General features: G+C 32.7%; 2 protein-coding genes across 3 annotated transcripts; one reads left to right on the top strand and one right to left on the bottom strand.

Annotated features, from left to right (window-relative positions):
- Positions 1 to 1,028: 1,028 nt before the first annotated feature.
- On the bottom strand, positions 1,029 to 10,082 carry LOC100776871 (beta-hexosaminidase 1). Its single transcript, XM_003552624.5, has 15 exons — positions 9,430 to 10,082; positions 9,215 to 9,289; positions 8,572 to 8,607; positions 7,886 to 7,997; positions 7,708 to 7,778; positions 7,486 to 7,616; positions 7,022 to 7,038; positions 6,752 to 6,800; positions 6,133 to 6,233; positions 4,784 to 4,843; positions 3,630 to 3,663; positions 2,647 to 2,745; positions 2,338 to 2,397; positions 1,997 to 2,247; positions 1,029 to 1,411 (listed from the first exon to the last, which is right to left on the bottom strand). The coding sequence occupies exons 1-15, from the start codon at positions 9,856 to 9,858 to the stop codon at positions 1,239 to 1,241; spliced, it is 1,698 nt and encodes a 565-aa protein (XP_003552672.1). The 5' UTR covers positions 9,859 to 10,082; the 3' UTR covers positions 1,029 to 1,238.
- Positions 10,083 to 14,837: 4,755 nt separating this feature from the next.
- On the top strand, positions 14,838 to 18,486 carry LOC100776339 (metal tolerance protein 11). 2 transcript variants are annotated; one of them, XM_003552623.5, is made up of 6 exons: positions 14,838 to 15,094; positions 16,079 to 16,188; positions 16,273 to 16,518; positions 16,799 to 16,879; positions 17,016 to 17,249; positions 17,814 to 18,486. In XM_003552623.5, exons 1-6 carry the CDS (start codon positions 14,923 to 14,925, stop codon positions 18,159 to 18,161), a joined length of 1,191 nt encoding a protein of 396 aa, XP_003552671.1. In that variant the 5' UTR covers positions 14,838 to 14,922; the 3' UTR covers positions 18,162 to 18,486. The 2 variants fall into 2 exon arrangements, with proteins under 2 accessions (XP_003552671.1, XP_014626568.1); XM_014771082.2 differs by lacking the exon at positions 14,838 to 15,094 and adding an exon at positions 15,409 to 15,552.
- Positions 18,487 to 19,332: the final 846 nt, after the last annotated feature.

Raw genomic sequence — 19,332 nt, 5'->3', positions numbered from 1 at the left:
AAAATGAATGAGTTCGAAAGTTTTTATGGAATAAAATGATAAATAAATAAATAATACGAAAGTTGGTTTATGAATGTGGTGCCAATTTGATGTGTTATGGTTTTGTTAAAAATTTGGCATTTATTCCTACTCATCCATATATAGTTACGTAGGTAGAACCTAATTGCTAAAGGCTAAAGCTATAAATTCGAAATCTTGCGTACCAAAGAGTTTTGTATTCATACGCATTACCGATTAGTAATATTATTCTATTTATATAGATTTTGTGCTGGAGTGAGGAAATTTGAAATTAGAAACTATCAAAATATTTTTCCACACACAATTTCATCCTTAATGATTTAGGATCTGTTTGTATCACAGATCAGGAAGTGCAGCACAATCTCCAAAATGACATTATGGACTGAAATTATTTGCGACATAAATAGATTAAACAGGTTCAGCCTTTTTCGCTGTGGCAAAAAAAATATCCGATTCTCTGTCTTTTACATACGGAAAATATTCATTTACTTTCAATCTCTTGAAGCAAGAATATTACCTGGATTGAATAAAATGGAAAACACAACAAAATTTGAGTAAAAGTAACACGGTTGAATGGTTGATCATTTGTATAAAATAATTGATTAATAAGTTCATAGTTGACAAAATTATCCATGCAAACAGTGCGCAAGGCCCACCTTATTAAAAAAAAAAAAAAACAATTTTGACATGGCTATGAAAATATTTTGTAGAGGGTGGGGGAAACTAGATCACCGATCCCAGAAAATAATACGTTTATCATAGTACACTAGGGAACATTACTAGTTGGCTATATTTGAGAACCGTAAAGACAAAAATAGTTACATAAATATTGTAAAGTTAAACTGTTTGAACCCTCGATACTAATGTTAATCTTTCTTCTTTACAATGTGCAGTGTTACTAGAAGGGTTATTATGATTGATTGATTTATATAGTTTGTATAGTCGTGTGCTACTATTGCCAAATCATCATTCTCAATTCTATATAATTTGCTTTTAGAAACACATCAAAATATGTAAACTGGATATGATTTATTTAACTCAACAATAAATTACAATTCAACATGGCTGTTGCCAGTTCATTAAAGAGTTCTGACATCAGTAACCATATCTGCCCAGGAGTTGAGCTCAAATAATGATTCTAGCTCATCAACCAGGTAAAGTAGATGAAACATCAATTACTTGCATACCAGGTTACACATGAACATATAAATCATTAAGGATTATTGTTCATAACATGACCCTGGACCAACAGGTGCCCTTCTAGCATAATAATTTGTGACAGGAGCAGCTGGAACCCCTCGTCTATTCAATAGACATCTGAAGTTTTGCAACCGGGGCAATGCTATTAAGGTAATATTTTGTGAGGTAGAATCTCTCTGACTCCATAAGCGTTCTGTAGGACACAAGGAGTAATTAATTTTGCATAATCGAAATCAGCAGTCTGCAATTTTCAATCACACCCCTTCTTCCCCCTTCCCCAAAAAATATATGCTATAATCAAAGGAAATTTGATAAAGGGAAGAAAAACGAATGATGGATTTATAAATGTACACCGGCTATATCTATTGTGGATCCTCAAGGGAAAAGGTATAAATCAAGAAACAAGCATCAGAGACCATAAACGAGCCCTTCATATGGCTTGTGTATTTTACCTTTTAGATAGTTGTCCTTTTTTATATATAAAGAGAGGACCTATTTTTCATTTTATAGAAGAGGGACACTGAAATTTCTACTACCTACTTTCTGCAACAAAATCAGTTATAGTATCAGGAAATGACAGCTTAAGTCCTATGTGCTAGCTATCCCACAGGCCACGAGGAAAAGTGAGTAGGTTGCTCATTGCCTGATACATTTTCCTTAGAATTACCACTAGCAGGTAGGAAGACATATCTAAGAGTTATGGAGAATTCTGTAGCAATAACACTTTAAGTACCCTATAAGAATGTTGAACAACTTAGCATCAGCAAGATATGCCTACCTGCAGCTGCAGCAGCTCGAGGCCATATTGTTTGCTGAACATTGGATGTATCAGCCGTCTCACCCCACATGCAAACTTCTCCTCCAATTACAAGCTCTTGTTCGGAAGCTGTATGTATTCCCTGTAGTGGCTCAGCTGTATATACCTCATCCCAAGGTACATCCAGATGGTCAAGATACCAGACACCCTGGTTACTGTAAATGCACCTGAAACCTTTTGCGACAACCTTTGGACAAACACCAGGGCCCAACCTACAGTATTTACTTGAAATGATTTATTCTGAAACTATGACATCTGAGTTTGGTCCTGCAATAAAACTACTTCCAGAGATGGAAACTCACCAGTTGTGCACTATGGTTTTTGGATGGAGCTTTGATGGAAACGTATTGAAGGTTTCCTCCCTGAGAAATTGAATAAAAAATCAAATCTAAAAAATGTGTCTTCATTTTAAGAACATGCAGTAAACAGAACAATTACTTATTGATTTGCACATAAACTAGTGGTGGCATTTGAATTTTGAAATATTGATGTTTTCAACAGAAAGAAAGGATTAGGATGGAAAGATACTCAGGTGAAACAGACACTAAGGATAAATTAAGGGTACAAATAAGTTTATTTTAGTTATAATACCATATATATTCAGATCATACCAGTTCACTGGACTCCAATTTTTCGAAACAGCCATCTCTTGGGCCTTCAGTACAAAATATTGATAAGCATCTCTAGTGGTCATGTTGTGACTCTGAAGCCTGCATTCGAGTAATGGTCAGAATACAGAATATATGTCACATCTAAAAATAGTACCTTTACACTCACAAACAATCAGATTTACAATGGTAGTTAATTATCTGGAAATTGACAACCACCTTAATGCTCAGTACCAAAAATGGTGTGAGAAAGAGGGGGGGAGGGGGGGGGGGGGTAAAGAACAAAAAATTGAGCAGCTAATTCTTCCTATGAATTATTAAAAAAAGTAATATAAAACTGTGTTCATGTGTCAATTGTTGGCTCATGTCATGACATGGTAATAGACCCTCTATGATCAAGTGTTCTAGAGGTCAATCATTGCTGGCCCCATTCTTGATCCTTCCAATAAAAAATCAAATTTCAACACTAGGTAAATGGGCTTATGCATTTGTCCATCCTCCAAGCCCAGATGGCTGTTTCATGAGGGTGTGTTAAAGATACAACTTAAAACCATTCATGTATCTCCAACTAACAACTTAAGCTTTGGGGAATTCAGATTATTGGTTCATGACAACTTCAAAGCAAATAATCCCAAAAATTTCAGTTGATTCCAAAAGATGACAAATTAAGTTACTCAAAGATGGCGACAGAAATCCCTCCCCATTACTTTTCTTGCCCTTCACATGCTGGAAACCGAGACAAGAATAAGATTAACAACAAAATCAGAGCCAATAATTCTGTCTACATTGAGATTGTTGTCAGTTAAAAGCTTTCATTGGCAACAAAATTACAAGGTTGGATACGAAATTATTTTGGCAAGGCACACCATATGCCAAGTCCTTTACACAAAAAGTTTTAGTTGAATTTCCAAAAATTGTACATAAATGGCTAAACAAAAAGTCATCATAGAATGTAATATATGAGTTTAACAAGTTAATGTTAGTACCATTCCTTTACATGAGAAGTACTACTCCAGCAATCTGTCAAACAAAACATAATTTCACATCAATTAGCATTGATACAAATATCTTCAACAATTATGCAAAGTCTACTTTATTATACTTGATGTATTATAAATTTACGAAGTCACACACATGGTCACTACTATGAAACCACTTCTAAATAGACAAAATACCCATATTAACGAAACTGAGGGCTTTTCAAACTTCAATGATAAATAAACTCATGGAAACTAAGTGTGTGGACCACCAGAGGCCCCCTTGCAATGAGAATCCTCTTCAAGGTTTATTGGAAAGAAACAAGTACATGAAAAACAATTCTGAGGAAACTTCAGTTCCATGGGTTTTTAAGATAAAGAACTATCAATTCAGAGAGATGTACATGTATGATGAATCTGCTCTTGCAACCCTCATAATATCTGAACTTAAATCACTTTATTCAATTGATAACTTTAGTAAAGATCAACTCATAACAATCACAAGTTTGCACAAAAGCATCAACCTACAATAGCAGTTTTTAAGTTAATATCGAAGATTGCAATGCAGGACCATTAGAATATAGAGTTCAAACAAGGAAGAAAGTTGGTGGTAGGCGTGTTGCTGTTGGAATATGTGGCAATTATCAGAGAGCAACAGATAAATCATTGATACTGTTGGATTTGCCTACCACCAACTTTCTTCCTTGTTTGAACGCTATATTCTAATGGTCCTGCATTGCTATCTTCGATATTAAGTTAAAAACTGCTATTGTAGGTTGATCTTTACTAAAGTTATCAATTGAATAAAGTAATTTAAGTTCAGATATTACGATGGTTGCAAGAGCAGATACACCATACATTTACATCTCTCTGAATTGATAGTTCGTTATCAATTGAATAAAGTAATTTAAGTTCAGATATTATGAGGAACACAAACAAAGCTCAAAAATATAAAGGATACCACAAAATTGCCCCAAAAACATAAATGTGGGAATATGTGGCAATTATCACTTTCCATTCTCATATAGCATTTATCACTTCAGAAATTAACTTAAAGAAAGACATAACAATGATAAAAACCATTTCCCCTCATTTAAATGAATTCAGCTTTTAGCTCAAGTGGTTCTTTGGCAAGTTGCAAGAAAGAAACCACTTAGACTGACCTGTATTAACTTCATCACCACCCAAGTGAAATAGCTCAAATGGGAAAAGCTTTCTCATATCTACAAAATTTATAAAAGGAGAAAGATCTCAATTTATGTGTGTTGAGAGAGAGGAGCAAATACACAATCAGAAGATGTTGGGATAAGCTGGTTTAACAATCCACATAATATTAATAATATAACAAGATATATCAAGGACAAGATTAAGTGGCTGAAGAAACAAGAATAAAAATGCATATGAGTGGATGGATGAATGTTTTATTAATGCAGAAACAAACAATAAAAGAAAAATGAAGAAAGCATAAGGAAGTATATTTACCTCATATAATCTACCACTTCAACAAGACTAGATTAAAATTTTGAAATTAATAAAGGGGGTGTTAGGTAAAACAGAGAAATGGAAAAGGTTATTGATTACATTCCTGGAGGTACAGTAGACATATGCAATCATAACCACGGCCAAAATAGTTAAAAACTTGAATTGAAATACTTGATTTTCTTTGGTGTTTCAATATGGTTAGCAAACATCTGGATTCCTAATCTATTGTCCAGATACTTAAGCAGGTCATAGCAAACAATTTCTTTTACTAGTAAAAGATAGACAACAAAGTAAATAGAGCTAAATTTTGAGAAAACATATAGGTGTGATATCAGTAAAATAATAACTATTATTAGTTATTTACTCCACAGTCAAGCGCTATCTATAAAAGTAAAAACAAAAGAATATTATTATTATTAAATATAGATGACTAATATTGTATCCAGAAAATATCATAAATTATATAATATTGCAAATAATGTATTATTGTTATTGCATTTCATGTATCATAAAACAAGGCAAACTACTTTTTAGCCATGATTGGTAATTCAGTATCAGAAATCCATTATTTCAACCCTTAAAAATTATCAATTTAAGAAATAACAATTTTAATGTCCTTCATTCTCAAATTAAACAACGATACCTGGCAGTTGTTTGAAATAATGCATGCATTTTTACATGTGCATATTCGGGTAAGGTAACAATTTAATAAACAAGGAAATACCACCACTGCCATGTTAAAATAGAAGATGAAAATTATCAAAGACTGTTAAATAAATGAGAAAAAAGATAAGTGATTTGCAACTGAATATTAAATGGTGTCTCTAATAGACTCTAAACATGTTATATAACTAACATTACTGACATATTCAACTTGTTTATGATATAATCTTCCCAATATATTGTATAGCAAGAATTCAAGAATTGAAGTCATATTGATATTCAATAGAGGAGAAAGTTAATAAATGTAATGCATAAATCTGAAAAGAACAGAACAAATGTGGGGCTTAAGGTTTTATAAGAACTTAACCTGCCAAAATACCAGAAATGACATCAAAAGTAAAGTTCTTTGAAACATCAAGTGGCTCCCTACAGTAAGGTGATGGCCAAAGATCAGGATATCCAGCACCCCTAACAAAAAAAAAAAGCTTAAAAATTTGCTATGAATGCTACTTGTCAGTAGAAAATAGAAATATTAAATTGTTGGAGTAGCAATCAAAGTCCAGATTAACAAAATTAATTGATTAAAGTTCAAATTGATAAAAAAAACTAATTGAACAAAAATCCAGGTAATAATCAGACCAAGCAAATATGGAAGGAAAAAAAATCAACTGCTTGCTAAAATAAACAATTTTTTTATTCAATGTCAATTCTAGCAAGTACCAATCATTGGAGGAATGAGGTTAGCACATACCCATGTTTAACATCAAACTTCCTTTAACGGAAGCACTCAACTCAATGAAGTTACAGGTTGCAAGCTAGAATGAACCTTTCTATGGCCAACCCTTTCTAAAATGAAACATCTATGATAATTTTTTTAAAGTAAAATAAATTTCCTGGGTCTCCATGCATCACAATAATGAAGCCAATTATTATCACACTATCAGGCCATACTTAATACAAAAAAATGGCCAAGGCATGTGCTTTACCATGATTCTGCATGACCAGGGACATCCACTTCTGCCATCACATTTATGCCTGCAATAAATCATGCAAATACTCAATAAATATACAATCATTAGCCTCATAAAGGCATGCAGATTCACTTTTATTTTTATAAACGTATTTTGCATGATACCAAGAAGATGAAAAAGGAAAATAGGAAAAGAAAACCCAAAAATCTGAAATCATGATCAACACAAAATGCTGAGGATATTATGTAGCAGAAACTTTGGAAAAGGAATTTGAAGATACCTCACCTCTCATTTTGGCGAAGCTTTATATCAACATACCATGAAGCAAGAAAAGAAAACACAATATTTGTCAATGATAGATTAAGAAATCCAACTCAAAGAAATTTGAAACTAACAATTCAATAAAAGGAAAAGGCATTCCATGTATCAATATTTTAAGATTTTAATCACATAATTCTGCACCCCCACTGGTAGCTTTTCTTGTCCCCTCTACACAATTTCAAATGAAATTTTACGACTAACTATTTCCAATTAAAAATTGCTCATCATAGAAAAATAAGTGACATGTTTAAATGGAATAATTGTGGTCACAAAATTATTTATAACTGGACAGTTCGAGGCAAAGATGATTTTATCAAAGACTTAACGGATAATTTATTTCAACTTGTTGTCCTTTGGTAAAATTTCTTTCGTAAGGAAGATTGTTAAAACAAGAAGTACACAAATTAATTTGGATAAGTGAGTCTTACTTGACAATTTCATATGCATCTTCTACTGTGTAACGTTCCCATTTTGTATATGAACCTTTCCACAAGTTTGGATATGTGGGTATCTCAAGAGGAAATGACTGCTCATCTATGATGTGCCAATGTAGAACATTCTATGAAGCATAAATTTTTCATATTCAGCATTACATGAAAAAAAAAAGCATGGAAGAAAAATGAAAGAAACTTATAACTTATATATCTTACAAGTTTAGCATAGGACATAGATTCAATAATCTGCTTAATTACATCAATAGGTAAATAGTGCCTTGATGTATCTGCAAAAATAGACAAATAAAAAAAATCATGTTTCAACATCCTCTGATCATAGTATAAAACCGCTAGCAGAATAAAATATTTTCTCTTTGAAAACATTGTGCCTCACCCAGCATAAGCCCACGATATGCAAATCTAGGTTTATCTTGGATGGACCAAGGTGCCTTGTATATTTTTACTGTTTTAGTTGTATAATCGAAAGAACACAACTGGCTGAATGTCTGGGGCATCATGCAAAGACAACAACAGTTCAGTTTTCATTTTTCAAGGTAAAGAAGCAGATAAACTAACACTTTGAGCAATTTACTATATGTGTGCACTATGACTACATATACATGTTAGGGGAGGGCTTATACTTTCACAGTATCAAGATCAATAATGTAAAGGTATAAGAAGGAAATACATTCTAGTAAATTGCTGAAATCCTATCCCAAATGCAAGGACACGACAAATAATAGATTTAGCAATCATATGGAGAAAAACAAACCTAAAATATGAAAAATGGAGAATGGAGATACATGTTAGAAATTATCTTAAAGAGTATATGTCACAACTCATCCAGAGATATCGGGTATCTACAATTCCAACTATCAGATATGAAATAAAGCCATCAAGCATCACAAGTTTAAGCACTACACAATAACTAAAAGCTTCGCATTCATCAATCTGTAGTCTTTACCTCCTCACCATCTGCCCATCACTGCTCCTCCACTTCAAACCACCAAATAAAGTAAAAAAATAAAAAGAAGAAAAAAAAAACAGTTTGAGCTGACTGAGTTGCAAATATATACATACCTCTAATCCGCGCAATGCACCATAAACTGTATTTGCCTACAATAAAAAACAAAATCACAGAATAGGATGACTTACAACCATGCAGAATGACTAAGAAATGAATCGCGTAATTTACTTTATTTGTTCTAAGTCCAAAACTAACCAGCCAAGCACTACTTTACCTCATTCTCTAATTTTTTAAAAATAATAATAATATTTTTGTTTTCCTTTTCTGCAACAATTGTTTGAGTAAATTACAAGGGCAATATGTAAAATACAAGTTAAGATATGCGTAGTACTATAATCTTAGAAAGAAAAGGAAAGTACATGATTGAATTGTTTCTAGTACGGCGAAGTAGGAAGATTCCTCAAAAAGGAAATAAATAAATAAAGCCGAAACCAGCTTCAATTCAGCTTTTGGCACTCAGAAAAGTGCTTGTCAATTGTAATTTGCGCATCCCGTGAATGATCAAAACTCAAGTCAATCGTAACTTGCATAGCCCATTAATGATCAAGACTCAAGAGGTCGTATTGTAACAAGCAACTTCAATTCCAATTTCCAAATCACAAAAAAGAAAAGTAACATTGAATATCCAAATTCATTAGTAATTAAGAAAAAACTAAAACCAAAACCCAGAAATCGTAAATCAACAATGCACCTCACCTCAATCGTGACTTGGGAAGATTCCTTGGCTTTGGGAACCAGCAAGGTATAGCTTTCATCCACTCCAAATTGAAGCTGCAAAGAGAAAACAAAAAAAAAATCTCACTCGGTTGGAGATCCCACATTGACTAATGACAAGACTAAAACAAGGTATATAAGCAAGCTCAAACCCAAAATTACAATCCCAAGAAAAAATTGAGAGCCCAAACCCTCACCTCCTCGTTGTCTGAATGGACTGTGATCTTCAAAGTGTCAACGTCGAATGCCGAAACAGAAGACACCAATCGTTCCCTCAGCTTTCTGATGAAACTAAACCCGACACCAGCGGTGTTCTTGAACACGATCCCTCTGTATCGGCCGAAGGCCTCTCTGAGAATGGCGGAGCCACCGCCGTTTCCGGCGACGGAGAGGGTGAGCGCGGGGTCAACGGAGAGAGTGTCGCCGCCGGAAGTGAACTCTGCGGGGAGGGGCCAGAGGTAGGTGAGGGAATCATCATCGCCATCGGTTTGTTGTTGCGGAGTAGTGGTGAGGTCGAGTGGGGCCCCCCCTCGCGGCGGTACGGTGAGTGAGGTAACTGAAGAAGCAGAGTATGAAATACTGAGGAGGAGAAAGAGAAGAGAAGAGGTGGGTTTGAAGACAAACATGGTGGCAGAATACAAAGTAGCTTAGTGAGGGAAGACAAAGGATTTATTTTTATTTGGAGGAATCTGTGTCGTGAAAGGAACAACGTTGTGCACCGTTACAAACTTTTTACTTTAGCAACTCTACAATTTTCCTTCTTTTTTTTTCCTTTTACGACGGGTTTTTACCATCTTCTTCATTCAAAGCTGCCAAGAATATCTTTATGGGAATAGTTAATAGATGGTCCAACACTTCAAGTTCCTATATGTACAAGCTTCTTATCATTAATGATTTGCCCTAATAATCAATACATCTTAATATTTATATTACATTTTATTAATTCATTTTTAAATGCATTTAAATGTTTCATTTATTATTATTATGTAAGGTAATAAATGTCTTATTATTTATTCCCTCCTCCTTCAAAGCAAAGAACAAGGTTTTTCATTAACAACAAGATTCAAACTCATTAAACTATTCTTATCAATTAAACTAACTTTGTTGATGTCAAATGATTCATTTTATAATTTTTAATGTATCTTCTATCATATTTTTAAGAAAATATTTACTCATTAGTTTGTTTTGATAATTTATATTTTCATTAATTCATTTGGATTGTTTTTTTATTTTCTATGCCACCTACTTTTACTTGTTTGTGCATATATTTTCTAATAAGAATTCAAATATTGATTCGTCAAATCGTGAAGAATTAATCTTTTTTCTTAAACCAACCTAACATACTATAGTAAAAAAATAAGCGTGTTTATGTTAAGAATTTTCATAAGTATTTACTAACAAATACACACTTATTTTTATTTAGAGTGTATTAACAAATTACATTATTAGTGTATTTTAAATTAATTTACATATATATATATATATATATATATATATATTAATTTCTACTATAAGTAATTATGAAGATTATTTCAAAAAAAATTACATTGTGTAAAGATGAAGGAGAATATGAAAAAAAAAATATTAGCATTTTCAACATGTAAGGATTAAGACTATATGCCTATATTGAGATATTAAATTGTTAAAAACATTAAAATGACTACTTCACACGTTATCTAACTTTTAACTTATCATTTCTCTTTTCAAAAGTTCACACGTTTTTCATTTCTCTAAGGGTGGTTTGGTTGTATAGAATGAAAAGGAATGATTTTTAAAAAAAAATTAAAGTAATATGTGAAAAGTGTAAAATCCATACTAATTTTTTAAACATTTCCCTTAATTTTTCTTTTATTTCTCTGCATCTAAACGCGGGCTAAATTCTTTCTTAATTTGTTGCAAATAGATTTCCAATTCTACTGCTTCTTCTGAATCTGTTGCCACCAACAGAATATACATACAGAAGTTAAAAGTAACCAATCCAAGTGGTTAGCATTTTATTTCTTCTCATAACAAATATGTAACATGATGGAAACTGGTGTTCACTTGATATTGAATATTTTATTATCAGTACATAGTTTTTCTTTCTTTCTTTCTTCTATTATTGACTTCATTGCATTTTTTTATACCTAACTTTTAATTTTTTGATGAATTTTATCTCTCAATTTTTAATTTAACATATTTTACTCTCAGTTTTTAAGAAATCTGCAAAATTTACCCTTAAACATTTATCCATTAATAATCATAAAAATAAAAGGGTCAAATCTGTAAAAAAAAAAAACAAAAAAAATTGGGTGTAAAATTTGTTAAAAAACAAAAAATTGGAAATAAAAAATATAATTATGTTATGTGTAAAATGACAGATAAAATCCACAAATTTTTTAAAAGTTAGAAATAAAATATGTTAAATTAATTTGTTAGGAATAAAATTTGTTAAAAATTGAAAAGTTAAAGATAAAAAATATAATTAAGCTTTTGTTGTTTAAAACACCTTTTCTTCTGTATTAATCAAACTAATAATTTAGAGATCGAATCTGTGTTTTGAAGAGTTTAAGTGCTTAACGATTGAAACTAATTGATCAGTAGTCAAGGTAAAGAGATTTGGAGGAATATGATGAAGCAACAGCTTTTCAAGTTACGACATTGAACTACGTACTTTACAATTTATTTCCCATCATGTTCCTCTGAATGCAAGAATAAAATGTAGGGACCGCTGATTTTTATTTTTTAAACAATACTCTTTATTTTCTTTTGTTACAACTCACTTCGTTTTTATAAACACACCTATTCGTCAATCTTTTTATCATAAAATAGTGTCAAAATTAGGCATGAAAACGAGGCCGATTGAGACTTATTTACTTATCCCATCCTCGTTCCTGAAATCCAATAAAAATGTAGATTTACTTCTCGTTCCACTCTTAACATGCTTATAAAATTCTATAAAAAATATAATTTTTCATAAAACGAAAAATATAATTTTAAATAGTAACCATATTTTTATATTGTACATAATAATATCCACCCAAACCCAAACTCAACTCCGACCCTAGTTAACTTGAGTATTTTCCCGACCAAACTAAGGTAGATCTGGGACGGGCCCCGCTAGTTAGGTCCCATTCTTATGCCTAGTCAAAATCATCTTTATGCAAACAATAGTAAGACTAAAACATTTTACACACTCACTATTATCTCATGTTGCTAACAAGGAAAAATGATAGGAGTGCAGGAAGTAACATTCCAAAAAGTAAAGGACACTATAAACAAAGTCTTCAATTGAGTGGTCAAATAATTGTGACAAAAAGAAAGTAATGTCTATTCTTAGCCCAGGAACGAGAAAAAAAAAGCCTTAGCCTAGGATCCCAACTCCCTGAGTGCCTAAATCACGATAATTGCTTTATTCACTCCATTTTTTGCTCAGTGCACTCCAAAAATTACAAATATTCCCATCTTACTTTGTTGTTCCCAAACAAAAACCATAGTGTTGGATGATGTTTGGGTGTGGTGGTGGTGTCGGGTAGAGGTGGGACGCTGTGGTTACGGATATTTGGGGAGAGACGGTTAGGGTTTTTACTTGGGAGAGAGACATGATAAAATAGGAATATTAGCAATTTTGGGGGTAGATAAGTAAAAAAAAAAATGCATAAATCAATTGTCCCAAATCATCTCATCAAACATGGAGCAAATATACATTAACAACTGGTTCGTGTACCCAATAAATTTTTTAAAATTCCAAAAGTCTACTAATAAACATAAAGATTCATAATCCGTATGAATCATAACGGATTCACAATTCATATGATTCATATGGATTGCAAATATGTATCCCTAAATTTTTTTTAAAAATAATGTTTTTAATTAATTTAACAAAAACTACATTCTTTATTGTTATTGTTGTTATTACATACACAATTTTATTTATTTATTTATTAATATAAAAAAATATTATCTTTGTGTGAGTAAGGGTGTCCCTCATTCTATTTAGATGGGTGTTTTATAACAATTTTTACTTTTATTCTTTGTCACATGTTAAGAGTGACACTGGTCGATTTTGTGTCAGTTATACCTTTTTGACATGTGAGGAGACGATGTACCTCTTATTGTATTACCATATTTTTGTGTTTTAGTGTTTGCTTGTTTTGTCATGTGTCACCTATTATTTAAATAAGTCTTGAAATTTCTTTGAGTAAGTAGATCTTTTTGGTGGTTATTTATTTTGTTTCTTTAACTTATTATTAGGTTTTTTTTAAGTTAATATATAATAAAGGCGATCATGATTATTCTCGTCCAAATATCTTATCAAGGGTTTATCTAATAATCAATTTGTCATATTAACAAACATTTTCTTAATTGCTTGTTCTCTTCCAAACAAGATGATCCATAATCCTCTAAGTATTATGCATAGATATTAATGATTTTTTTTATCATGAGTCAAAGATAAGATAATGAGTATCTTTCAATTTATTTGATTAAAAATTAATTTTATCCACGATATATAATTATTATTGACTCAAATAAATTTTACATTTGATAAGAATTTCACTTACAATATAAAATTGTTACTTGAGTCAACATACCAACATTTTACATTCATTAATGAGGAATTTTATAACATATTCAATTATAAAATATTGAAAAAAATGATAGTGATAGAAAATGCTTTGTTAATTTATTTCACAAATATAGAATAGATTTGAACTTTGAATAATCCGATTCCAATAGTATCAAAAACATTTATGATGGGATGGAGATGTCATGTATATCAGCTCAGCAATTCCATCATGAGTCACAATGTGCCCTAGAATCCACTCACCACATAATATACATAATAACTCCTCTCCATTATTATCCATCACATATCACATACCCATATCGGTACGTATATTTTGCATATTCTCACCCAAACGAAGTGTCAAATGAGCCAAACAACAACTAGCCAAACACTTCCAATTCCATGGACGTGACCACACCCTAGCATTTCCCAAACATATACCAACGCCTAATTCTGTATTTGATTAAAAGAAAAGAAAATTTTGAAATTTAAATTAAAGGAAGAGTGGAAAAGAAAATTTTAATTTTTGTTTTTAAAATCAATTATTTTTAAAAATTTTCTTTCAACCAAACAAAAGAAAAAGATATTGTTACATGTATGTTTTTCTGTTGATTTTTTTTTTCTTTTAGTTTCACTCATTACAAATGTACCCTAAGAATCCGTGTAGGAGAAAGAAAGGAAAGAAAAATAAAAATAAAAATAAAATAAATTTTTAAATTAAAATTGAATATAAAAGTAGAAATTCCACTTTATTTTATTGTTTAGTTTTTTTTTGTTTTTTTTACAAACACACCTGAAATGGGCACTACGCAACCCGGGCCCAGCGGTTCAGATTCATGCGGCTCCTGTAAAGCGGCCACATCAAAACAGTGTTCCAGTCACGCAATCTCATCCGTACACGTGTAAATCGTAAATATTCTGAACCCAGTGGCGACCCATCACGCTCCGAAACTACCCAATGAAACTGCAACACGCGCCATCCTCTGCCAAAACACAATCCGCGTGTACCACGCGCTCTCAGATCTGCTATGGCTGACGTTATAACAAGTACCTACCAGAACGAATCTCGTTGGTCTCTACTTTGCCTTCTTTGCTTTTCTCGGGCTAACAAAAGACGACGCCGTTTTGACCCGGCGACCGGGAAATGGTGGAGCCGGTGGAGCTTCGCTGCGAGGAGCAGCTCTCGCTTCTGTCAGATTCGAGCAATGGTGATCGGTCGTGGCGGTTGAACTTCGACGGGTTTCAGCTATCTTCGGAGCACGCGGAGAAGCAAGTGAAACCCCCTCGCGGACTCCACGACTGTTACGGGGTTCTAGGTAATTTTTGGAATCTATTGACATAGATTTTCACTATTTTTTTTTCATCATGGAATAGGAACCTGCATTTTGCTTTTACATTAGTGGTTGTGGTTAATTGTGGTTTCTGCTTTGCTGTGATGTTTTGTTCCATTTTTTTTATATTCTTCGTATGTGTATTGTGTCCCCTTTGCTCTAAAGATGCTATTACTCAATTTCATTCAGTGTGCGTAGTAGTATTTTATGTTTTTTTTTTCCTTTTCTGCCAGGTTTAGTAATGTTTGTTAGAATTTGGAAGTAAGCTAGGTGTATCTTGTGGCTCTCTTTTTTGAGATTTGGACTGATGATGCGGTAATATATATATATATATATATAGTTGAGGTGGGTTTTTTGGTGTATTGGGTATTGCTTGCTTTTTGAGGGCAGCTGTTGGAAGATGGACTATAGGGTTTCGCATTTGCAAGCTCTAGAGACCAGAGGCAAAACTTTTTTTCCACACTGAATTAACATTTTTTTTCCCCGTTTTTGGGTTCTGTGTTTTTAGAGGAAGAGGTTTCATAGAATTGATGCTTAGGTTTTACATTTGAACTGAGTGCGTTTGGATTTCTGCCTTATTTCTACAAATGAGTTTTTTGGAGCCTGCTCTTGCTGAAGTTTATTGTTTCCAAGTTTTCATATTGCTGTATTAGCCTCCTGTTGTGCTGTGACTTCATTTGTATGATGTTTTCTGGTTTAGGAAGCTTTTTGTAAAATTTTTGTGGTCCCTGAAATGAAGTTCATTTGTCCTATATTGGTGATCATGGAAGTTCAAAGCATAACTATGACTTTAAATATCATATAATTTTCTTCATCTGTTAATCTCTATCTTTTTTTTTCACCATGGAGGTTAGCTATGTTTCTGAACTGTATGCTTTGAGTATGGCATCCTTTCTACTAAATTGAAATGGGATTTCATGGATCTTGTCTTAATTTTTTTTGTTCTTTTTCTGTTATATATTTCTTCAGGTCAAGAAGATAATATTGCAGAGTACTATCAGCAGCAGGTTGAAGTGCTTGAGGGCTTTACTGAAATGGATGCTTTAGCAGAGCGTGGTTTTATTCCTGGAATGTCAAAGGTTTCTTTTTCTCTTTTATGGTCTCTAGATTTAAGATTGATATGTAGTCAAATGCTTTTGCTGAATATCCACTGATGTGGGCAGGAAGAGCGAGACAAGTTAGCAAGAAGTGAGACATTTGCCATCAGAGTGTCAAATGCAGCAAACATGGTTCTTTTTGTTGCCAAAGTTTATGCATCAATCAGGAGTGGTTCCCTGGCCATCATTGCATCCACGTTAGACTCACTTCTTGACCTCCTTTCTGGATTCATCCTCTGGTTCACTGCATTTTCCATGCAAACACCAAACCCATATCAGTACCCTATAGGAAAGAAACGGATGCAACCATTGGTCAGTTCTTCTAATTAATATTCTGTTTGAAACTATCTGAATCATCGTCTTCTGTTCTTGCCTATTGATAGGATTTCAGTGACTCTTAGGAGTTACTTAAATCTTAATAATCAAATTAAATATCAAGAAAACTACCTAGCATACATTTTTTTGTATACATGTGTTCTATAGATAAAGTATAAACTATAAAGTGAAAGTTCATTATTAAATTGTTAATGGCTTAACGAGTTATTATGACTGTGCCTTGGTGCTGAGATTTTGAATTCAAAATTTGGTACAGGGAATTCTTGTTTTTGCCTCTGTTATGGCGACACTTGGACTGCAGATAATCTTGGAGTCTACCCGCACATTAATATCTTCTGTAAGTTGATTCTTGCTCTATTTTTTTAGGCAAATCTGACACCCAAACTGCTAAAACATTAAATTTTCATTTAGTTGCATTTAGGATCTCTTTTTTTTCTAGGTATTTCTAATGTGTCTCGTAATGACATTTCCAGGAAAATGCATTCAACTTGACCAAGGAACAAGAGCGCTGGGTTGTGGGCATTATGCTTTCAGTGACTTTGGTGAAATTCCTGCTGATGATTTACTGTCGTTCTTTTACCAATGAGATAATTAAAGCCTATGCCCAGGATCACTTTTTTGATGTGATCACTAATATCATTGGCCTTATTGCTGCACTTTTGGCAAATTATGTTGATGATTGGATGGACCCTGTTGGTGCTATCATTGTAAGTGAATACTTTCCTTTTGTTAAAGGTTTTGATTTGCTGTTTATATCCCTAGGAAAGGAGATATATGTCAGATTGGGAGAGATACCTATAATAAGGCTATAATGATTCATTCCTGGGGATAGAAGGTAAAGAACCACATCCAGTAATCTGATTGATCAACAACTGTAGCCGTTTGCGTGTCTCTGCCTATGCTATATCCTATATGCTCCTATTATTTAAAATATCAAGAACTCACATTCCTCAGATGAAGTCTTTCATTGCAGAAGGGCAGTGTCATCTGATTATTATTATTATCATCTAATTAGCTTATCAAAATATCTGAAACCTCTCGGCGAATGTTGTGCATATTGTGATGGTTTAATACACATCTTTATGCCCTATGCTGGACTAATAAGATTTTAGTGAACCACTGTTGGTTCTTTTGAGCACAAGTTTTTACTGGAAACAGTTTACTTTTACTTTATGTATATGCATATCTAACTTGCAAGTGGCCATCATTTTATACCTGGTCACTTGTATAAATTTTACTTGTTTTACTTATGTGTAATTCATCTACTGCAGCTGGCTTTGTACACCATTCGCACATGGTCAATGACAGTGTTGGAAAATGTTAACTCCCTGGTTGGAAGATCAGCAGCACCAGAGTATCTTCAGAAACTTACATACCTATGCTGGAACCACCATAAGGCTGTAAGGCACATTGATACGGTTCGGGCATACACATTTGGATCTCACTACTTTGTTGAGGTTGATATTGTCCTGCCATCGGATATGCCCTTGCAAGAGGCTCATGATATTGGGGAATCATTGCAAGAGAAGCTTGAGCTTTTGCCTGAGATTGAGCGTGCTTTTGTTCATCTTGATTATGAGTATAGTCACAAACCTGAGCATGCTCAAGCACACTCTTAGCAGCAATCAGGAAAAGCAATGCCTTTGTTGTTCATTTCCTTTTCCCTTTCATCTCCCGTTAGTTGTATATGCGAACCATTTCTGGTTGTTCGGAATCTGAACTTAAGGGCAAGTCACTGAGAAGTTGGCTATCAATCCCAAATTTCTGGCAGCCCTGATAATATCCCAAATGTATATCACGATAGGTTTATCAGGCAAGACCCTTTCAGGTTCCATTTAGGGTAAATAGAATCTTACTACTTTCTTTTCCATTCCCCCTTTTTGTACAGTGCACTCTTTCGGCCTTAATTCATGATGTAAGGTGTTGTGTGTTGGTGTTGGTTAATTTCTAACATGTGCAAGTATATATAATATAATTATGTACAATGGAGTAGATTTCTTATTAAAATGTAAGGATTACATAACAGACATTTTCCCGAATAACCAAGCAGCTATTGACCTGAAGAATCACAAACAATGCTACCAAAGCCAGATGCTCTTGGATTACTTGCAAAACTACCATCCGAATTGACCTTGACGAAGTCAAATGTTCATGTGTACTTTTAGAGACTATGGATATTAATGCAACATCTCATTAATTTGAGTGATGCAACATTTCACCATTTTTTAATAGTGTAATGTAAACATTACCTGTTATTTTATTTATCTATATATATATATATATATATATATATATATATATATATATATATATATATATATATATATATATATATATATATATATATATATATATCAATAACTCAAATAGACTTTTCAATTTGCTTTAATATATGGTGCTTTAACTAAAGCAAAATAAAAAAATATATTTGAATTTAAGTCATGAATATGGAAGAGTATTAAATATTAGAGGTAAAATTCAATCACTTATAATAGTCTTATTTTTTATGTGACTTATAATAGTCTGGCTGAAATATAATTATCTTTATGATTTTATAAAATAATAAAACAAAAAATGCAAATCTGTTTAATACTGCTATAATAATTTAGTCTTTGTGGGCTACAAAAATGAAATTTTTCCACAAGTGTTTACCGTTTCAATTCACCCAATCCTTTATACTCTTGAGAACATTATTTAACGAGCTTAATACATTGTTAGTATTTTTTTATGACGAGGATAACAAGGTTAGAACTTAATACTGCTTTCTACAAATTACTTAAACTTCCCATC

This window comes from Glycine max, chromosome 18 (assembly GCF_000004515.6).
Source record: "Glycine max cultivar Williams 82 chromosome 18, Glycine_max_v4.0, whole genome shotgun sequence".
Lineage (NCBI taxonomy): Eukaryota > Viridiplantae > Streptophyta > Magnoliopsida > Fabales > Fabaceae > Glycine > Glycine max.
This window is presented reverse-complemented; position numbering and strand designations above follow the sequence as displayed.